The 21,763-nt window shown below is 40.9% G+C and overlaps 1 protein-coding gene across 2 annotated transcripts in view; it reads right to left on the reverse strand.

The window, feature by feature from the left end:
• The window catches only part of trpm2 (transient receptor potential cation channel, subfamily M, member 2), a 29,688-nt gene extending 14,876 nt beyond the window's left edge, over positions 1-14,812 (reverse strand). For both annotated transcript variants that reach the window (XR_007039136.1, XM_047371476.1), the window contains exons 1-13: positions 14,468-14,812; positions 13,326-13,497; positions 10,130-10,310; positions 9,886-10,049; positions 9,623-9,803; positions 9,471-9,529; positions 9,191-9,391; positions 8,375-8,477; positions 6,484-6,605; positions 2,085-2,441; positions 624-761; positions 410-539; positions 193-338 (exon numbers count right to left, since the gene is read on the reverse strand). Coding sequence is in view for 1 of the 2 variants with exons in the window: in XM_047371476.1 (XP_047227432.1) it covers positions 193-338; positions 410-539; positions 624-761; positions 2,085-2,441; positions 6,484-6,605; positions 8,375-8,477; positions 9,191-9,391; positions 9,471-9,529; positions 9,623-9,803; positions 9,886-10,049; positions 10,130-10,310; positions 13,326-13,497; positions 14,468-14,631 (2,118 nt within the window). In the remaining variant the exon portion in view is untranslated. The remainder of the gene's footprint in view (positions 1-192; positions 339-409; positions 540-623; positions 762-2,084; positions 2,442-6,483; positions 6,606-8,374; positions 8,478-9,190; positions 9,392-9,470; positions 9,530-9,622; positions 9,804-9,885; positions 10,050-10,129; positions 10,311-13,325; positions 13,498-14,467) is intronic.
• Positions 14,813-21,763: the final 6,951 nt, after the last annotated feature.

Consider the following 21,763-nt stretch of genomic DNA (forward strand, 5'->3'; position numbering starts at 1 on the left):
CTTCTTCTCAGCTTTCTTGCTGTCTCGTACGTTAATTGATCTTCATGCCAATGTCAAAAATGTGAAACATTTCACAAGGTATGAATTATTTTGCAGGGCACTGTACTTCATTTTGTTGGTGAAGTCCACACACTTTGAAATGCTACATGTCTTGATTTATAAAAACTAAATAAAATTTGAAATCTGCTCTACCTGAACACCTGACTGAGCCACAAAGTTTTTATCATCAGCCTCCAGCGCCAGCCTCAGGCACGTTGTCTTGCCCCAAAGGGGTGACATCCGAACCAGCAGCTTCTGGGCTCGCTCCTCATCACTGTTATGGCACTTGCTGTACACACCTGAAGACACAAATGTAGGTCAATAAATCCCAGCCCTGTTAGTAAAGGTTCTCTATACCTCTGTCTCATACCAATCGCGTGATTTTCATAATGACTGGCGAGCTCCAGCATGTCCTGAGTCTCGTCTGCATCACTTCCCTCCTCTGCCATTTTCTTCAGGATCTTACTGGCAGCCAAAGCAGCAGACATGCAGTCTTTACACTGTGCACACAGAGAATGCAGAGTTGTATACAAAAACCACTTTGAAGTTGCTTTCATTTTGTTTGTGCAGGGGTTTTAAATTACCTGCTCCCAGGCGATTTCAGCCAGCTCCTTGTTGTTCTGGACAACAGCCCAAAGGAAAAGGTCTCTGCCTGCATCCTTCTGAGCCTCAACTCCATCCTCCCTCAATGGATCCTGGAAAGTTGTCTGATCTTTGAAAACCTGAAAGAGAAGTCAGGGATTGGATTTTATGGATTAACTGGTCAGGTAAACTCCCATTAAGCTGTCAGAGATAGAGGAGTAAATGATCTCAGGAAATTCTTGGGATTAAAAATAATTTTCACTAAATACTAAACAAAAACAATGGTAGTGATAAATTTTAACTGGAAATACTGGAATTAAACCAGTATTGCCATTCAATGCAAGAGGTAAATAGTTTCCACATTAATATTATTATTAATATAATATAATGTAATATAATATAATATTATATATATATATATATATATATATATATATATATATATATATATATATATATATATAATATAATATAAATATAATATATTAAAGTCATCCAAGTTTTTATATCTTCAAGACATGCTTGTAGTCTATCTAACTGGTTGGGCTCATCAGGATTCATGGATAAGTAAAGCTGAGTGTCATCAGCGTAACAGTGAAAATCTATTCTATGCTGCCTGATAATTTTACCTATTGGAAGCATATATATAGTAAAGAGAATTGGCCCAAGTACTGAACCCTGTGGTACTCCACAATTAACCCTGGAGTTTAAATATGATTTATCATTTACATGAAGAAACTGGAATCTGTCAGACAAATAAGATTTAAACCAGCCTAGCGCTGTTCCCCTGATATTGTAGGATTTTTTTACCCACTGAATAAAGTGTGGAATGAAAAAATATATACATACACATATATATATATTGAGAGATTATGCTAAAAAAGCTAAAGCTAAAGCTTTTTATACAAGTAAACCAGAAGAGACAATAACTGCAGGACATTGCAGGCTTTTTTTAAATTTTGAAAGCTGTAATCTGAATTGTTTCACATGAAAGATAAATTAACAACAATTTTAGCATATTTTATTACATTTTGTATAAAAAAAACAACAAATTGAAAAACATGAAGAAAACTACAGTTCAATATACTGTGATATTTGGATTTCTAAATTATTTTTCAAATATTCAAATGAAACATAATACATTTTTACTAATGGGAAAGAATATATTTTGAGGTGGCAAATTAACCAAATGGCTTAAAATTAACCACTACAGCATAAAATTTTTTTGGCACTGGTATTTCAATTCCAAGGTCAAATTTAAAACCATACATTAATTAGAAACTAGCTAATACCTGCTACTAATATTACTTCTATTACTAATATTGGATTACTGAAAAACTTTAATAATTTTCTTTAAACTGGTTTGGATTACCCACCAGTTATCAATTATGAAAATTATGAAAAATGCAGAATGTTGTACATATAGATGGCCATAGGCAAGCAAGTTGGGTAAGCATACTTACAGATACTGAGGTGTCCATGGACAGGTGGTACGTCATGGTGGATGAAGGATAGATGGGTTTTGTAAAATTTCCCAGCAGGTGGCGCACTTCATCAGAGACATGAGTCAGGGAGATCGTTTCCCCTACCTTCCTACCCAGTACCTTGCTCCTGCTCCTGCTGCTGCCGCTGACACGTTTCACCCTCTGGGCCAGCTTGTACAGAAAAAAGCAGTTGGGCAGCTGTCTGTAGAGCTCACACAGGGTGTCGTCATCCTGCAGGAAATCCCTCAGACACACACCATTCTCCAGCAGCAAGCTCACAAACTGGGGGTTGTTGCCAACCAGGGCTGAAGTCATGGCCCAGTGGAGATCGCTGGACTATAGAAAGAAAGGTAGAACCTTCTTTTGTTGGCGGAAAACACACCAGTTTGAAGAATATGAATCTCATGTGAGATCTGATGGGATTATTCTTTAATTATCATATCAGTCAAAATCTCTAATGCATATTTATGTTGGAACGCACAATTACTAAACCAGTCATACACATAATAGCACCATTAATTCTCCTCACTGGCCAAACTCATGAGAAGCTCAACGAGCAAAAAGCTTACTGGGATAAGAAGACCAGTGGGTTTTACTGTTCCAATCCCAGTCAGGTGTTCCAATGAGACGAAAATTTCCTCTGTTTATCCACAGCTCTAATCTGGCCTCCAATAGTAATGGAAATAATCTTGGTGTCATCTTTGATCAAGATATGACCTTTAAATCGCACAAAAACCATATAGATAGATAGATAGATAGATAGATAGATAGATAGATAGATAGATAGATAGATAGATAGATAGATAGATAGATAGATAGATAGATAGATAGATAGATAGATAGATAGATAGATAGATAGATAGATAGATAGATAGATAGATAGGTAGGTAGGTAGGTAGGTAGGTAGGTAGGTAGGTAGGTAGGTAGGTAGGTAGGTAGGTAGGTAGGTAGGTAGGTAGGTAGGTAGATAGATAGATAGATAGATAGATAGATAGATAGATAGATAGATAGATAGATAGATAGATAGATAGATAGATAGATAGATAGATAGATAGATAGATAGATAGATAGATAGATAGATAGATAGATAGATAGATAGATAGATAGATAGATAGATAGATAGATAGATAGGTAGGTAGGTAGGTAGGTAGGTAGGTAGGTAGGTAGGTAGGTAGGTAGGTAGGTAGGTAGGTAGGTAGGTAGGTAGGTAGGTAGGTAGGTAGGTAGGTAGGTAGGTAGGTAGGTAGATAGATAGATAGATAGATAGATAGATAGATAGATAGATAGATAGATAGATAGATAGATAGATAGATAGATAGATAGATAGATAGATAGATAGATAGATAGATAGATAGATAGATAGATAGATAGATAGATAGATAGATAGATAGATAGATAGATAGATAGATAGATAGATAGATAGATAGATAGATAGATAGATAGATAGATAGATAGATAGATTGAAAGAATTAGCTAAAATACAATTTCTAAGTAGAACTCCCACCTTTACGTGGTGGAGGGGTTTGACTCTCTTCTACTCTGGAGTGGCCCGCTTGGAGAGGCGGAGGGCTGCGGTGGGTTTGCTTGTTGCCCCCCCACCTTAGCCGTCTCATGTTGGGGTTTATCCCGGTGGATGAGAGAGTTGCATCCCTGCACCTTTGGGTTGAGACAGGTCTCTGACTGCTTTTCGGCCAACAGGCTGAGCGGTAGTACGGAATACCCGGCCTTCTTGGTGTCCCTGTCGGAGGTGCTGCATAGTGCCCCTACCGGGAACTCCGTTATTCTGCGTTGGGACTTCAACACCCACATTGAAAATGACAGTGACAACTGGTTAGGTGTGATTGGGAGAAATGGAACTCCCTGATCTGAATCCGAGTGGTGTTTCATTTGTGGACTTCTGTGCTAGTAACTGATTGTCCATAATGAACACCATATTCAAGCATAAGGGTGTTCATTAGTGCAATTGGCACAAGGACACCCTTGGCAGGAGGTAGATGATCAACTTTGTCGTCATGTCCTTAGACCTTTGGCCGCATGTTTTGGACACTCAGGTAAAGAGGGGCAGAGCTGTCCACTGATCACCACCTGGTGGTGAGTTGAATCTGCTGGAAGAGGAGAAAGCCAGACAGACTTGGCATGCCCAAGCGTACAGTGAGGATCTGTTGGGAACGTCTGGCGGAGCCCTCGGCCTGGGATGTATTCAGCTCCTACCTCTGGGAGAGCTTTTAGCAGATTCCAGGAGTTGGAGGTCGGAGACATAGAGTTCAAGCGGAACATGTTCTCCGCATCTATTGTCGATGCCGCCGACCTTAGCTGTGGTCGTAAGGTCTGCAGTGCCTGTCGCTGCGGCAATAACCAAACCCGGTGGTGGACACCGGCACTAAGTGATGCTGTCAAGCTGAAGAAGGAGTCCTATCGGCTGTGGTCGGCTTGTGGGACTCCTGAGGCGGCCAACGGATACCGTGAGGCCAAGCATGCCACGGCCTGGGCTGTGGCAGAGGCAAAAACTTGGGCCTGAGAGGTGTTTGGTGAGGCCATGGAGAAGGACTGCAGGTTGTGCTTCGAAGCGATTCTTGCAAATTGTCAGGCACCCCAGGCGGGGGAAGCAGTGGGGGTCGGGAGCTGCTGACCTCGACTGGGGACATTATCGGGCGATGGAAGGAGTACTTTGAGGATCTCCTCAATCCTGCTGTCACACATTCCCTGGTGGAAGCAGAGGATGGGGACTCGGGGATGGACTCTTTCATCACCCAGGCTGAAGTCACCGAGGTGGTTAAAAATCTTTATGGTGGTAGGGCTTCGGGGGTAGATGAGATCCCCCTGAGTACCTCAAGTCTCTGGATGTTGTGGGGATGTTGACACACCTCTTCAACACTGCATGGTGGTCGGGGACAGTGCCTCTGGACTGGCAGACTTGGGTGGTGGTCCCCCTTCATAAGAAGGGTGACCGGAGGGTGTGTTTCACATATAGGGGGATCACACTTCTCAGCCTCCCTGTTAAGCCCTATGCCAGGGTATCGGAGAGGAGAGTGTAGCCGATAGTCAAACATCGGCTTCAGAAGGAGCAATGTGGTTTTCGTCCCGCCCGTGGAACACTGGAGCATCTCTATACCCTCTACAGGGTACTCGAGGGTTCATGGGAGGTTGCCCAACCGGTCCACATGTGTTTTGTGGACCTGGAGAAGGCATTCGATTGTGTCCCTCGTGGTGCCCTGTTGGGTTTGCTCCAGGAGTACAGAGTCTGGGGCCCTTTATTAGAGGCCATCCGGTCTCTGTACTAGCAGGAGTTTGGTTCACATGGTCAGCACTACGATGGACCTGTTCCCGGTGCATGTCGGACTCCGGCAGGGCTGTCCTTTGTCACTGGTCCTGATCATAACTTTTTTGGACAGGATTTCTAGGCGCAGCCAAAGACCGAAGTGGGTCAGGTTTGGGTACCAGTGGATTTTGTCTCTTTATTTTGCAGATGACGTGGTCCTGTTGGCCCTTTCTAGCCAAGACCTATAGCATGAACTGGGGTGGTTCGCGGCCGAGTATGAAGCGGCTGGGATGAAGATCAACTCCTCCAAGTCCAAGTCCAAGGGCATGGTTCTCGACCGGAAAAGGGTGGTTTGCCCTCTTTAGGTTGGAAGGGAGTTCCTGCCTCAAGTGGAGGAGTTCAAGTATCTTGGAGTCTTGTTCATGTGTGAGGGGAGAATGGAGCGGGAGATAAACAGATGGATCGGTGTGACTGCCGCACTAATGGGGGCGCTGCGCCGGTCCTTTGTGGTGAGTAGAGAGCTTAGCCGAAAAGCGAAGCTCTCGATTTACCGGTTGGTCTACGTTCCTACCCTCACCTATGGCCATGAACTTTGGGTCATGACCGAAAGAACGAGATCCCGGATACAAGCGACTGAAATGAGCTTCCTCCGTAAGGTGGCCGGGCAATCCCTTATAGATAGGGTGAGGAGCTCGGCCATCCGGGAGGGGCTCGGAGTAGAGACGCTGCTCCTCCACATTGAGAGGAACCAGTTGAGGTGGCTCGGGCATCTATACCAGATGCCTCCTGGACGCCTACCTATGGAGCTGTTCCAGGCAGGTCCCACCAGGAGGACGCCCAGGGGACACGCTGGAGGGATTATGTCTCTCGGCCGGCCTGGGAACGCCTTGGGCTCCCCCCGGAGGAGCTGGAGGAAGTGTCTGGGGAGAGGGAAACTGGGTGTCTCTGCTGCTCCTGCGACCCCGTCCCGGATAAAGCGGAAGATGACAAGTGCGAGTGCGACGAGTGCCTGAACATATTTAATCATGGTTTCATTGCAATCATTTTGAATAAGGCTGCAATGCAAATTTTTTTTTTTTTTGCCTTTTTAGCCTGCACGGTGCTCTAAATCAAACTCACCTTCCACTGGCTTTCCTCTGTGAAAATCTCAGTCTCAGCTATGTCCACTCGATTCCATGCTATAGCCAGCCCCAGCTGCCTCTTCCAGGACTCAGATCCCTGTGATTCACCAGTCCTCGAAGCTGATGGAAGGATTTACATCAACTGTTAATGTCCTTAGAATAGCCACTGCACACACACTCATTCACTATTCATTAATGGAAACTAGAAGGGTTCCAGTTAGATGGATCATCATAATATGAACAATAATGGAATGTTCAATGACGAAGACTCACATTGTTTTAGTGCATTGAGCTTCTTCTACACAACATGCATTAGGCCTGCTCTAAAGTTATGTTAAAGAGGCTCAGGAAGAAGCATTGCATGTTTCTAAATACATCGGTACATATTGTTCTGTGAAACCAGTGTCAATTAATGCCAAAAAAATCCTTGTTGGTTTTCAATCACTTTACATTTGACACCTTTGACTTGTGACTGAGTATCCTGAGAGGCAACATAATCCTCTCTGGGAGAAGTGTTTATTGCATTAGGTATTCTCACCTTCAAGTCCATTAATGTGCTGTGGGTCTGTGCTGCAGTCAGTCCATTCAGAAATTTACACAGTGCCTTTACAAGTATTCACAAGCCTTGAAATTGTTCACAGTGACTTTACAACTAGAAACTTCAGTAAACACCTACTATGATTTTATGTGATAAGCCAACACAAAAACCTGCATAGTTGTGAAGGGAAAGCAAAATATGATTTCGTAACAAACAAAAATCATTTTGGCATATGTCTCTATGAGCTTTGCACATCTAGTGATTGAAATTTTTGACATTCTTCGTCGCAAAATAGCAAACGCTCTCTCAGAATGGATGGAGAGCTTCTGTGAACATTAATTTCCAACTTATGAAACAGAATCTTAATTTGATTTATATGAGCTTCGACTAGGGCACACTAAAACATGAATGTGCTTTGATCTAAACTATTCCAACGAGCTTTGGCTCTATGTTTAGGGTCAATAGAAGGTAAACGTCTGCCCCAGGTTTTCATCCAGAATATTTAGCTCCATCCATCTTCCCTTTAACTCGTCAGCTTTTCTGTCCCTACTGGAGAAAGACATTCCCACAGCATGATGCTGCCACCATCATGTTTAATTGTGTGGATGTGTTATGGGTGTTGATTTTCCACCTCTGCATATCAGCCTAAAAGTTTAATTCTGGTCTAAACTAAAAACTGACCATAGCACCTTCTTCCACATGTTTACCATGTTCTGTGTCAAACTGCAAACAGGACTGCTTATGGCTTTTTTTTAACAGTTCAACAAACTTACCACTTTCCTGTGTAGCCCAAGTAAAGTGCATGAAAGACAGTTGTTCAGTCAGCAAATACTCTTACTTTAGATGCGGATCCCTGCAGCTCCTCTAGAGTTACCATGGGCAGCTGCTCCTTGCCTGGCCTGTCAGTTTAGCTTGACAGCCATTTCAAAATGTGTAACTTATCTGACTTGTCTGCTGTGTTCCTTGGTCTTCATGATGCCATTTGTTCTCAAATGTTTTCTTAGAAACGTTTGAAACCTTCACAGAACAATTTAATTTACACTAAGATTAAATTACAAATTTACCTACAAATTAGCTGACCTATAAGATCAGTTGACTGCAGTGGATTTTATTTACAGGTTTTACTAGAGTAAAAGGGGCTTATAAAAATACTTTCCACACTTTATAGTTTTTTTTAATTTGTAAAACAAATGTAAAAAATCATGTATCAACTTCCTTCCACATTGCAATTGTAAACTTCTTCCAGTATGTCATTAAATAACAATAAATACATTGGGGTTTGCAGTTGTAACATGATGACAAGGGAATATGTTTCAGGGTTATAAATACTTTTGCCAAGCAGTGTAGTTACCTTTGAGAAGAGCCTGAAGGATGGCCACATCCACATCCCCGTGACCGTCCTCTCTTGCTCTGAATACTGTCAGCAAATGAGACATCCTGATGATGTCTTGAATCTGGAAACAGAGCAAAACATATGGCTAGACTCACAGTGCTGTTGCCTTTGTTGCTTTTAGGAGGTTTTGCTTCAGATCCTAACATCGGAGGGAAAATATATCAAAACTTTAATAAATGCAGCTTTACCATTTTAGATAATTGGTAAAACTAGGGAAAAAACGATAGAAGTGTGAGAGTTTTCAGTTTCATAAAAAAATGAAATGCTTGATATACAGGTAAAGGTAGAGAAACCTGCTTATCTTTTCAAAGGCATAACGGAGTGTCCACTGTCAATGCTTTCTTTACGTTGGCCGTGTATTCAGTGAGACATTTATCATGCTGTAAAGTAAAGTTCTTGCCAATTAGAGGTTACGAAAATCTGAAATGTGCCTTTTTCACAAACTTATTTTCATTAAGCTTCTCAACACCGCTGGATGAAAGGCCCATATCATGACACAGTCTCTCCTGGGCTATCCTGTTTATCCATTTAAAACCAGATGTTTATTGACACAGTATACAAAGACACATATCCTTTTTTTCCTCACTGTCTCACAATACATCAGATTAAATTGTTCCAGTTTTAGGTCAGGTTGTAATAGTAAAATCATTTCTATTTGTTAAATGCCACAACAAGAAGGATAATTATTTTAAGATTTTAATTATTTCCTTCAAATTCAGATGGTTACATACACTAAGATTATATATCATGAATCAGAACAGTGTGTTCACAAACCTTTTTTGTCGACTCTATAATGTTGAGTTCTGAGAACTGTTCACACTCTTGACCGAAAAACCTCTTCAGCAGCTGCTGGATGAGGGTGGTGGTGACCTGGCTGATCGGCAGTCCAGACACCTGAGCAATAACATCTGCTATCCTCCCAGACCCCTCCAGGATCACACAGGGTGTATCGTTCAGCATGGCGCTGTAGATGGTCTGTGAGGAGACACAGATGACGGGTCAGATTACCAGAAGCCCAAAGATGGAAGGAAGATTCAGAAAACTGCTGACTCACGTTGAGCGTGCCCGGTCCTCCATCCAATACCACACAAACCACTGGAATGGTTCCACTCTCTGGATGATAAATAATGAAATCAATTATTTTAAGTTCAATATAATTACTTTTGAAGTTTTTATTTTTATAGTGAGGATACATCTCCTTTTTACCTTTATTTCCAAGATTTTTGGCTGAGATGTATTTCTCTAGTCTTGCACGCAGCTCGATCTCCACACCATAGCGTCCATTGGTCCCATCATCAACCAGCAGGAAGTGGGTATGATTGTTATCGAGACAGGACATGCGTCCCTGATTTTGTGTTTCAATCTTATATTTAGCTGGAAAACAACCCTGCAGAAAAACACAAGGAAAGGTATGAAGGTATCACACAAATCTATTTAAAGACATAATGTGAAAAATGTATTCATCTTACATCTTTATGTACCAGAACGTCCCTGTTGTGAATAACTCCCCATGTTGCTATTCCAATAGCCACTATGTTCCCCTGCATGGGGTTACTCAGGGCATGGTCCCTCACAGCCTTCCCCACATGCCTCATCACACCCGTGTGGGTACCACCGGTGATGATCCACGCACCTACAGATGATGAAGTTTCACTGCAAGCATTTTTAGCTGATAACCATCACACCTATCTCTCTTTTTTCTGTCTGTCTGACCTGTAGTCTGGGCCACTTTAATAAGTCCTCTGTGGAAAATCTTCTTCAGCTGGGACTTCAGGTAGAAGTTTTTGGCCCCTCCAGTCACTGAGATGAGCAGATTGGGAGGCGATAGTTTCCACTGGTTAGTCAGTAACTTGTAGAGCACATCAGGTCTGGTGTCTTCAGACACTCGTGCATACTGGCAATGAACATTCAAGGAGTAGCATGAAAATGTGAAGTTATGCATTTACAGTGTCTTACAAAGTATTCATACCCTATAAGCTTTTTCAAATTATTTTGTTATACTATAACCACAAACTTTGTGTATTTTATTGGGATTTTATGTGATAGACTAACACAAAATAGTATATTATTGTGATGTGGAAGTGAAATGATACATGTTCTTTAAAATTTTCTTTACAAATAAAAATCAGAAAAGTTTTATTTGCATGTGCATGTACATTTACCGCCCTTCACTCTGACGCCCCTGAATAAAATCCAGACACCTAAACTGACCGGGTACTGAGAGGCCAGGCAAGCAGAGCATTAATTGGAGAAGCAGCCAAGAGACCCATGGTAGTTCTGGAGGAGCTGCAGAGATTCACAGATCTCGTTGAAGAATCTGTTCAGTGGACAAAAATTAGCTGTGCATCTTACAAATTTGGCCTTCATGGAAAAGAGTCAAGAAGTAAGCCAACATTGCAACAAACCCATATGAAGTCTCGTTTGCTGTTTGTTATCAACAGTGTGGCAAAATACATGCAAAACACTATGTGTGGTGGGAAACTGACTGCAGATTATCCTGAACACACAATTCTTACTGTGAAACATGGTGGTGGCGGCATCATACTGTGGAGATGTGTTTGTTTGTAACAGAAATGATGAATCTGGTCAGAGTTGATGACAAGATGGAAAGGCTGAATAGCGTTAAACCTTGAGAATTGATGCTTAAAATCAAATGTTCCTTGGTAGTACAGAATTGATAGGAGTCAATCCAAAAGCACACCACACTTTTCAGATGTTTTTGAAAAAATTGCAAAAACCATGTATCATTTTCCTCCCACTTCACCATTGTGTGCTACTTAGCACAATACATATACCAGGCAATCCAAAGCACATTACATACAATAACAGGAAATGATTTAAAAAGCAAAACATGCCTTGAAAAACATTGCATAAGAAAAAATTTTTTTTTAAATGCAATATAATAATAAATCTGACAGTTTAATTACTCATGAGTGATCAGGCAAACAGTTAATTAGCGAGAGTTTTCAAAAATGTTTTTAGTTCTGATTTTAAAACAACCAAATGTTTTTGCACATCTCAGGTTTTCAGGGAGTTTGTTCCAGTGCTGAGGAGCATAGAAACTAGATGCTGATCTGAGACGTCTATGTGGTTCATATTTGACAAGTAACTCAAATGATATTCAGTCCAAGACTATTTTGTAAATAAACCAACCGCAAAATAAAGTCTATTGTTTTACAAACAGAGAACCATTGCAGTGAGTTAAGCACTAGTGTTATATGATCCATTTCCTGGATCTGGACATAATTTTAGCAGCTCCATTTTAGATGAGCTGCAGCCGCCTGATTGATTGTTTTAGACAGAGACCAGTAAAAACATCAAAACAGAAATCTGACGTAGTGAAAATAAAAGCATGCATCAGTTTTTCTGTGTCCTGTTTGAGAGGGAACCCTTTATTCTTGCAATTTTTTGAAGATGATTGTAAGTTGATTTAGTAACAGATTTTATGAGGTTCTTGAAATCTAGATCTGAGCCCAAAAGGACACCAGGGTTTCCTAAATGCTGAAATCTTTAGCCCCTCTTAGTCTAGTTGAGTGCTGATATTTATCCTTGCATTTATTGGATGGAAAATTATGGATTCTGTCTTATCTGCATTAGCAGGATGAAATTCTGACCCATCCAGCCATTGATATTTTGAACACACTTGCTGAGAGAATGTAGCGGACTATGATCATGTTGTGACATGTGGATCTAAAGTTGTTTCCTCAGTATACATACACTATGCTAGGAGATGTTATAGTTCTCTATAGGCAAGGCTAAGAATAATCATATAGGTGTTAAATAATAGAGTGCCAAGAATAGACCCTTGAGGAACCTCGCAATTGATTTTTGTTGATCCAAATTAAATAATTACCAAATGACACAAAGTAGTCCCTATCTGCCAAACAAGATCTGAACAGTTTAGCAGAGTATCAGAGAATCCCAACCATTTTTCCAGCCTCTATATGTAATGACCAACCATGTCATAAGCAGCACTGAAATTGAGTAATACCAAGACAGAGGTTCTAGATCCATCACTGTTAAACCTAGTGTTGTTCAAACGTTTTACCATTCAAGTCTCTGTGCTGTGGTATGGTCTAAAGCCTGAGTGGAAAGCAATGAAGAGATTACTTTTTTATTGTTTATTTAAGGGTTAATTTATTCATAAAATGTTTTTCAGTCACCTTTGCCAAAAATGTTAGATTGCATATGGGTCTGCAATTACTTATCTATCCCAAAAAACGTGAGATAAATAAAGGCCACTAGTGCCTTAAACAAAATAAAATGAAATAAAAAAGTTTGATCCTCACTTTGCAGGGGCCTGTGAAAAGTCTTTACAATCTACAATATTTCAGAGGCAACACAGTTGAACTTTTTATTTTTTTTAACCTGCGGGCAACAAATTAAGGCAACAAGTTGTGTAGTTTAATCAATTAATTGAGTTTGTTAAACTAATTTAGATGCTGTAATGAATCTGGAGGCACAGGAGACATAATCAGGTCATCAGAAGAGGAGCCACATACTGCTTGACTTATTCTCTGAATGTACTTCTTTAAAAATATGCAAAGATTGCAGGACTTGTTGGATAAGAGTTCATGAGGGACAGGCGGTGATAGGTTTGTTAGCCTGCCAACAACAGTAAATAAAGTTCAGATATTATTAGAATAATTAGAATAATATCAGAAAAATATAACTGCTGCAGCCTTTCTAACTCCTGATTATAGTAAAGAAAAACATTTTATATGTCATAGTGAACCTGAAGCTTTCAATTTCTCCACAGGTGTTCAGATTTACAATATTCAGACTATCTATAAGGTCATCAGCAGAAGCTGTAACAAGACCTGGGGCGAATATTGCAGAGGTGTTATCAGTAATACAGCGTCTTGTTGCATAATAATATTATTTTTAAGCTGAGATAGGATAAGTGTACCTTGCCATTCCGCTGCCACAAACCATCAAAGCTGATCTTTCCAAAAGCATCCGTTGGTGCCTTGTGGACATGCCTGTGCTTGTCCCAGGTTTCCCCGGTGAAGTCCTTTGGCTTGATATCTTCACCAGTGTGCTCCGTCTTTGCGTAGCCACAGCAACATATTTCGTCTTTACTAGAGAAACACAAAATGACATGATTTCACATGTTTATTTTGGTGGAAGAGGTTTAGACATGTGGGCTATTCACTGTGTTACTGTTATGATTTGGGATTGTTAGGTTTTTGGTTTCTGGGTTTTTGTTGGTCTTATTCACAGTTCAAGTTTTGAATCACGTTTCTGTTTATTTTCCTGGTCATGCTTTAGTTCTGTTGTCTTGTTCCTGTTTTGTCAAGTTTGGTTTTCGGATCTGGTTTTGCTTTTGCTTCATGTTTTTCTAGTTTCTGTTAGTTTGTGTTCAAGAGTCTCTGTTTTGCTCCAGCCACGTTTTGTTCTGTTAATTCGGATCACCTGCACCTCTTAATCTGTCTTCTTGTTTCACCTGGTCACACTCCATGAATACTCACCTGTTCTGTCATTCATTGCGGAAACATTTCTCAAACCAAGTCTTGTTTTTTGATCATGCCATGCCTGTCTTGCCTGCCCGTTGCCTCCTGCTGTGAGTGAGTTTTTGTTATTAAACCTTTTTACACTTAATGACATGCTGCCTTCTATTCTGCATTCTGGGGTCCTATATCTCGCAAGCCGTAACAGTTAAGAGTGTTATCATACTGTATCTTGGCATTGTTTCTTACCTTTATCTGTCATTACATTTCAGACAGTTGGATAAATAAATTGGAAAAAGTAACCTAAACTGATCTGATTTCTCAGTCATCAAGCAACATTTGTCATCTGGCCCTGCAATAAAATCAAGACCTAAAACGTTAATGACATTTGAGGTTATAAAATTATAAGATTTGATTGCTTCTTTGACGATACAAAACATAAAAGTTCTATAAATAGCTGTTTGCAAGTCATAGCACTTTAACTGAAAACACAGCAGAGACTCAAAATGAGATTTAACTGCAGTAAAAGCAGTTTCCTCTCATTATTAGTGAGATTATTAGAAACTACGAGCTCAGCTTAAAATCTGTCAAATTAGCGTACCTGGGATCCCTCTGAAAAAAGCAACATTCCTTCTTCAGGATGTTCCTCTTGATCCACAAGGCAAGGTCATGATGCTGGACAAAAGGGGAGACGGACAGATGTTTAGATGCTTCACTAATTGCAAGAGTATTAACCGACCAAGATTGATTATCGGCTTCCGTCATGCTGTGACAACACAAAGATCGCTATTGATCAGATTGGAGTCGAGATGCAGAGAAACAGCATAGCAGTAGAGAGCAGTCTCTGCAGCCTCAGCGGTGGCAGACAGTCAGCTCTTCATCAGTGCAGTGCAGGGAAGAGATACTGCGGAGTAGGAAGCTGCACTGACCCTCAGCTCTCTGCACAATGGAGGCAGGGGATCAATGGAATACTGCTGATACTGACATGGGGAGGCAACTATCGTTGTCCGATGAGCTAACCCCTCCCTCCTACTTCCCCATGTCTAAAGGGATTGCTCAATACAGCTCTCCATCTAACGGGTTTGGACTTCCCTAAACCTGAAAGATCTTACTAAGCAGGTTTAATGAAAGTTCAGTTTAAGTTCAGTTGGGAAATGACTCGCCTAGTATGGAGTTAAATTTGTCTCAATATTATTCAATCAAACAAAAAACTAATCTCAATCAAAAAAAACCTAATCTCAATCAAAAAAATAATATTCAATCAAAAAAACCTAATCTCAATCAAAAAATATTAAGTTGTGATCAAAACTTTCAGAGTTGTAACGAATTTTTTTTTTAAATTGAATATTTTATTTTGGGGAGAAAAGAAAATTGTTTGATAAAACTTTTTTTGATTAAAATGACTCATTTTTTCTCACAAAGAGAAAAAAGTTATTTGCAAGACATAAACTTTTATTTGCGCATGTCAAAAATCTTTGGTTACGAGTCTCGCATTTTTGGTTTTGACGCTCTCTGTTTTTGGTTGAACTCAAAGAATTTTGAGTTCTGGGAACATGAACATCCTGGGCGGGGCCTAAAGACGAACGCTGTAAGACGTTTCCCTATTGGTTAGCGCTGACTAAAGCAGCAGACTCTGATCCCCCGCATCTCTGAATTTCTGCTCGAACTGCAGGGCTTGCAGCGTCGCTTCAGTGAGGAGACATCAACTGTACAGAAGAAAACTGCGGTTAAGACAGTCAGAAATACGCGGTCACGCCAGCCGACACCAGCTCTCTCTTAAAGATTAGCGTTGCGCATACAAGGTGCTTTACGGTAATGGAGCAGAAAGGACGCAGATCCTGGCAACGGTTGAGAAAATAAGAGGAAAACAGAAAAGTAACCTACAGAACATTTATATTAATTACATTTTTACAACTTTCACATTCATGTTTTATGTAAAAGAATAAATATTTAATATTTTACTGTACAGTTTTGGAGAAATATCTTGTCAAAATACCTCAAAATGCTCAACCATTATATGCATTTGTCCCACCTTCAGGAATTTATTTCTCCAAAACCATGAGAGGTGACAACACAATCTCTTCAGATTATATTAGAGGGTAATCTACGCTATAACCAGAATTAGTATTTCATAATTTTACTGTAAATGTTTGGAGAAATACACAACTACCCCAAGTGTAGTACAAAACAGAGTCCATGTCGGGCAGATGGCATCCCATAATCCTGTGTGTTGTCCTCACAACCCGTGATACTTCCTCTCCTGTGCAGTTCCCTCACCACACTGTCATGCTGAGACACAGAGTGCTTTCCACCGTGGCCCTGCAGATATCTGTAAGCAGCTGAGGAGATGAAGAAGAGCTGTTGTTGTACCTTCTTCAACAGGCGAGGGGCGTTTCCGGTCCAGGAGAGTTCAGAGGAGATCTGGATGCTCTTGCACTTTAAGTTGTCCAGACCACTTCCCAGGACCTCATCGACCTCACCAAAAAGAAGCGTTTGTGGTACTTTGTTGGGATAGTTGTGTATTTCTCCAGAAACCTACTGTGAAATTATGAATTACTATTTCTGGTTATAATATAGATAACCCTCTAATATAATCTGAAGAGATTGTGTTGTCACCTCTCATGGTTTTGGAGAAATAAATTCCTGAAAGTGGGACAAATGCATATAATGGTTGAGCATTTTGAGGTATTTTGACAAGATATTTCTCCAAAACTGTACAGTAAAATATTAAATATTTATTCTTTTACATAAAACATGAATGTGAAAGTTGTAAAAATGTAATTAATATAAATGTTCTGTAGGTTACTTTTCTGTTTTCCTCTTATTTTCTCAACCGTTGCCAGGATCAGCGTCCTTTCTGCTCCATTACCGTAATGCACCTTGTATGCCCGACACTAATCTTTAAGAGAGAGCTGGTGTCGGCTGGCGTGACCGCGTATTTCTGACTGTCTTAACCGCAGTTTTCTTCTGTACAGTTGATGTCTCCTCACTGAAGCGACGCTGCAAGCCCTGCAGTTCGAGCAGAAATTCAGAGATGCGGGGGATCAGAGTCTGCTGCTTTAGTCAGCGCTAACCAATAGGGAAACGTCTTACAGCGTTCGTCTTTAGGCCCCGCCCAGGATGTTCATGTTTCCAGAACTCAAAATTCGTTGAGTTCAACCAAAAACAGAGAGCGTCAAAACCAAAGATTTTTGACATGCGCAAATAAAAGTTTATGTTTTGCAAATAACTTTTTTCTCTTTGTGAGAAAAAATTAGTCATTTTAATCAAAAAAAGTTTTATCAAACAATTTTTTTCTCCCCAAAATAAAATATTCCATTTAAAAAATAAAATAAAAATCGTTACAACTCTGAAAGTTTTGATCACAACTTAATATTTTTTGATTGAGATTAGTTTTTTTTTGATTGAATATTATTTTTTTTGATTGAGATTATTTTTTTTTTTTATTGAGATTAGTTTTTTGTTTGATTGAATAATATTGAGACAAATTTAACTCCATAGCCTAGCCTCTGACAGCCTTCATCCAAAAGTCTCGCCCTTCTTCAACTGGAGGTCTGGACGACTGAGTAGCCTATTGCAGTCATCCACACCTTCGACAGTCACTTTTGTTCACGGCTGCTCATTCCCTAATTTACAACTGGCTCTTGGTATATGGGCTAGGTTAATTTTAGTAGCTCAGCACGAGCCCCAAGGGCGCTGTTTTAACAAACTTGACTAAGGCAACCTATAAAAACCTCCTAAAATATCTTAGAACCAGGCAACAAAACTTTTTACCACCAATGAAAAACCAACAATACAGTGACTCAAATAACTGAATGTCCACGATTTAACTAGAATTTTATATGCTTTATTTAATTAGTAACGCTTTTGCAGGGGTCAGTAACAGCTTAAATTCGGCCACACAAAATAATTTCAGTAATAGAAATGAATCAATCAACTCAACCTGTTGTTCACTGATGCTGAAACTAGTGGGTTTGGAGAAGCTTTGAAGACGGAGGTTCATCCATGCACCTGATGGAGAAGAATTCTTCTGGTAACATCGAGTGGTTTCTTGAAGGAAATACAACTTAATCTTCAGTTTTCTTCCCTTAAGTGGCATGCACTGATGCTCCAGGCTTTGATGGTTAAACAGGATCTTTGTTGTTATTTGTCTCTGAAGACAGTAGTTTCCAGAGGCTGAAGAGTTGAAGGAAACCCGGGGACATAAATGAAGTTGATTCAGGACTTCCAGAAGCCTGAAACTTAGAGCAATCAGCTGTTCACCGATCAAGTTCACTTCTGTTGTCTGGATAAAAAGGCTTTAGATGAAATCAGATTCTTAATCTTGAGGCACAGTCCTTCTAAGGCAAACGGGTTGATCCTCTTATTAATTCAGTCGATCAGCTGGGCTGTGTCTCTGGTCCTCTGATTCATCTGTAGCATCTCTCCGATCTTGTTCGCTGGTCTTCTGCGAGGAAACAACCAACTAGTTCCTCTATTCTTGCCCATTTTATAGAGCATTTCCACCAAACCCTTTGTGCTCATTGGCCAGTGGTTGTTGCCATGGCTGTCCCATTGGTCACCCATGACAAAAGGTGATTTTCTGGAATTTCCCCAGTCGTGTCCATATCAGACATGCCATCATCACCTCAGTCCTGAGCTGTCTGCTGGCCTCTTCTTTGACCTGCGCCCCCCGCTTCAGTCATCAGCCTTGTGCTGTAAGCTACAGCTCTCACTTCCCCAATTCCCGAACATCTGCTCTATCCCTGTCTCACTCAACGTTACACTTCCTCTTAAACAGAGGCTTTAATTCTTACATTGGTGCTGCTCAAACTTTTGGTTACAGCGTTTACTTCATTTACAGTTTAAAACCATTACTTAAACTTCATCCTTTTTATTCATACACCACACAACATTATCTCTTTCTTTATATTTTTGCAAAACATAAGACAGATAATATATGGCAGGAAATATGTGGCTCCACACAGGCCTCCAGGCTGTCAGTTCTAGAATATGAGAATATGCTTGTTTCACTCTCTAATGCTTCAACTGTGTATTTTAATAATTATTGCATGGATTACACAAAAGGATATTTATTGTAGTTTTTATGGATTTAACTGTAGCAGTTAATGAATGTTGCATGGATTACATGGAAAGATCTCACCTTATTTTGACACAACCAAGCATCAGAATTGTTCCAAACCAACACAAATGATCTATTTTAAAAGAAATACAAATTGTAGATTGTAAATAATAATAAATATAAATACATTAGAATTTTTTTTAATTATCTGATGCATTGAAATCATTCATTAAACTACATATTCAAAGTGCCTTGGGAAAGACAAGTTAAGTTTATTTATATAGCGCTTTTCAGCAACAAGGCACTCAAGGCACTCAAGGCGCTGTACATACGGAAAAACATTACAATGATACAGAAAATCAAACAACAGAGACAATTTAAAAAAATAAAAATACAAATAAAATAAAGAGAATAGAATGATGGATAAGAAAATGAAAGAAGAATTGGACTGAAAACGTAATTAATAATGTTTAGATGGCAGAGTCAAAGGCCACTCTAAACAAATAAGTTTTTTATCTTGATTTAAAGCAACTTAGGGTTTTGGCGCTTTTACAGTTTTCTGGCAGTTTATTCCAGATTAGTGGAGCATAAGAACTAAAAGCTGCTGGTCTATGTTTGGTTCTGGTTCTGTGTATGCAGAGTAGATTTGAGCCAGAAGACCTGAGAGGTCTGATTGGTTGATACACTGACAACAAGTCTGTAATATATTTTGGTGCTAAGCCATTCAGTGATTTATAGACTAACAGAAGTATTTTGAAGTCTATTCTCTGAGCTACAGGGAGCCAGTGTAGGGACTTTAGAACCAGGGTGATGTGCTCCACTTTCTTAGTTCTAGTGAGGACGTGGGCAGCAGCATTCTGGATCAACTGCAGCTGTCTGATCGACTTTTTAGTCAGACCTGTGAAGACACCGTTGCAGTAATCAATTCTACTAAAGATGAACGCATGAATTAGTTTTTCAAGGTCCTGCTGAGACATTAGTCCTTTAATCCTGGAGATGTTCTTTAGGTGATAGAAGGCCAACCTAGTTACTACCTTTATGTGACTCTAAAGGTTGAGATCTAAGTCCATCACTACACCCAGGTTTCGAGCCTGATTGGTGGTTTCTATCTGTATTAACTGAAGCTGTGTGCTAACTTTTAAACGCTCTTCCTTTGGTCCAAAGATTATTACTTCAGTTTTGTTTTGATTCAGCTGAACAAAATTTTGGCCCATCCATGCATTGATTTCTTCTAAGCATTTACCCAGCGCTTGAATGGGTTCATAGTCACCCGGTGACATCGTAACGTATAGCTGTGTGTCGTCTGCATAGTGATAACTTACGTTGTTGTTTAAAAGGGTGGCTTGTCCTCTTCAGGTTGGAGGGGAGTTGCTGCCTCAAGTGGAGGAGTTTAAGTATCTCGGGGTCTTGTTCACGAGTGAGGGAAGAATGGAGCGGGAGATCGACAGACGGATCGGTGCAGCTGCCGCAGTAATGGGGGCGCTGTGCCGGTCCGTTGTGGTGAAGAGAGAGCTGAGCCGAAAAGCGAAGCTCTCGATTTACCGGTCGGTCTACGTTCCTACCCTCACCTATGGCCATGAACTGTGGGTCATGACCGAAAGAACGAGATCCCGGATACAAGCGGCTGAAATGAGCTTCCTCCGTAGGGTGGCCGGGCACTCTCTTAGAGATAGGGTGAGGAGCTCGGCCATCCGGGAGGGGCTCGGAGTAGAGCCGCTGCTTCTCCACATCGAGAGGAGCCAGTTGAGGTGGCTCGGGCATCTATACCGGATGCCTCCTGGACGCCTTCCTCGGGAGGTGTTCCAGGCACGTCCCACCGGGAGGAGGCCCAGGGGATGGCCCAGGACACGCTGGAGGGACTATGTCTCTCGGCTGGCCTGGGAACGCCTTGGGCTCCCCCCGGGGAACTGGAAGAAGTGTCTGGGGAGAGGGACGTCTGGGCGTCTCTGCTGAGTCTGCTGCCCCCGCGACCCGGTCCCGGATAAAGCGGAAGACGACGAGTACGAATACGAGTACGAGTACGTTGTTGTTTATTAAACTCTGAGTTAGGGGGAGCATGTAGATATTGAATAGAAGGGGCCCTAAGATGGACCCTTGTGGAACGCCACATGTGATTTTTGTGGTCTCTGATGTAAAGTTACCTACTGCCACAAAAAAGTCCCTGTCCTTCAAGTAGGATTTAAACAATTTAATTCAATTCAAAGATACTTTATTGATCCCCGAGGGGAAATTAGAACTCCAGTACAACCCATCCAAATATACATCATGACACAAGACAAGGGGTGGTGACCGAGGCTTTGCTGCCCACTCACACAGGCTCTGCCCTTGCTAGATGAGAAAAGAGGCCACATTAGGTAAGTAGAGGGAAAAAAAATCATATTTCACACCTTATCCTTAGCAGGATACAGTTTGAGATTGTAAAAAACCTCAGCCCATGAAACAACACGTATGCAAAACAACATCATGCCAGGACCGGTGAAGGCTGTGTAAGTGGGTGCATATGTTTATCTTGAGCATGTGTGTGTGTGCAAGTGAGTGTGTGCAAGTAAGTCCATGAAGCACTGTCACAGAGGCCATTGTCCTTGATGGTACGTTGGAATGTTCATCAACCGGTCATTCTGAGCAGCTCCACAGATGTCTTCAGGGAGGGGAGGGGGCAGAGGGAGCAGAGCGTCATGTTTACATAACTTCCAGGAGAAGTTGAAGATAGCCGTGCAGGGGAGCCAGATTCAGAAAAACAATAATTATTTGGGTTAGGCTGACTCTTAATTTTCCATCAGCCTTGAGAGTCTCGCTGGTGCTTCTCAAAGGCGAATCCAAACAGCCAAATTTCTG

Source organism: Girardinichthys multiradiatus, chromosome 7, assembly GCF_021462225.1.
Source record: "Girardinichthys multiradiatus isolate DD_20200921_A chromosome 7, DD_fGirMul_XY1, whole genome shotgun sequence".
Lineage (NCBI taxonomy): Eukaryota > Metazoa > Chordata > Actinopteri > Cyprinodontiformes > Goodeidae > Girardinichthys > Girardinichthys multiradiatus.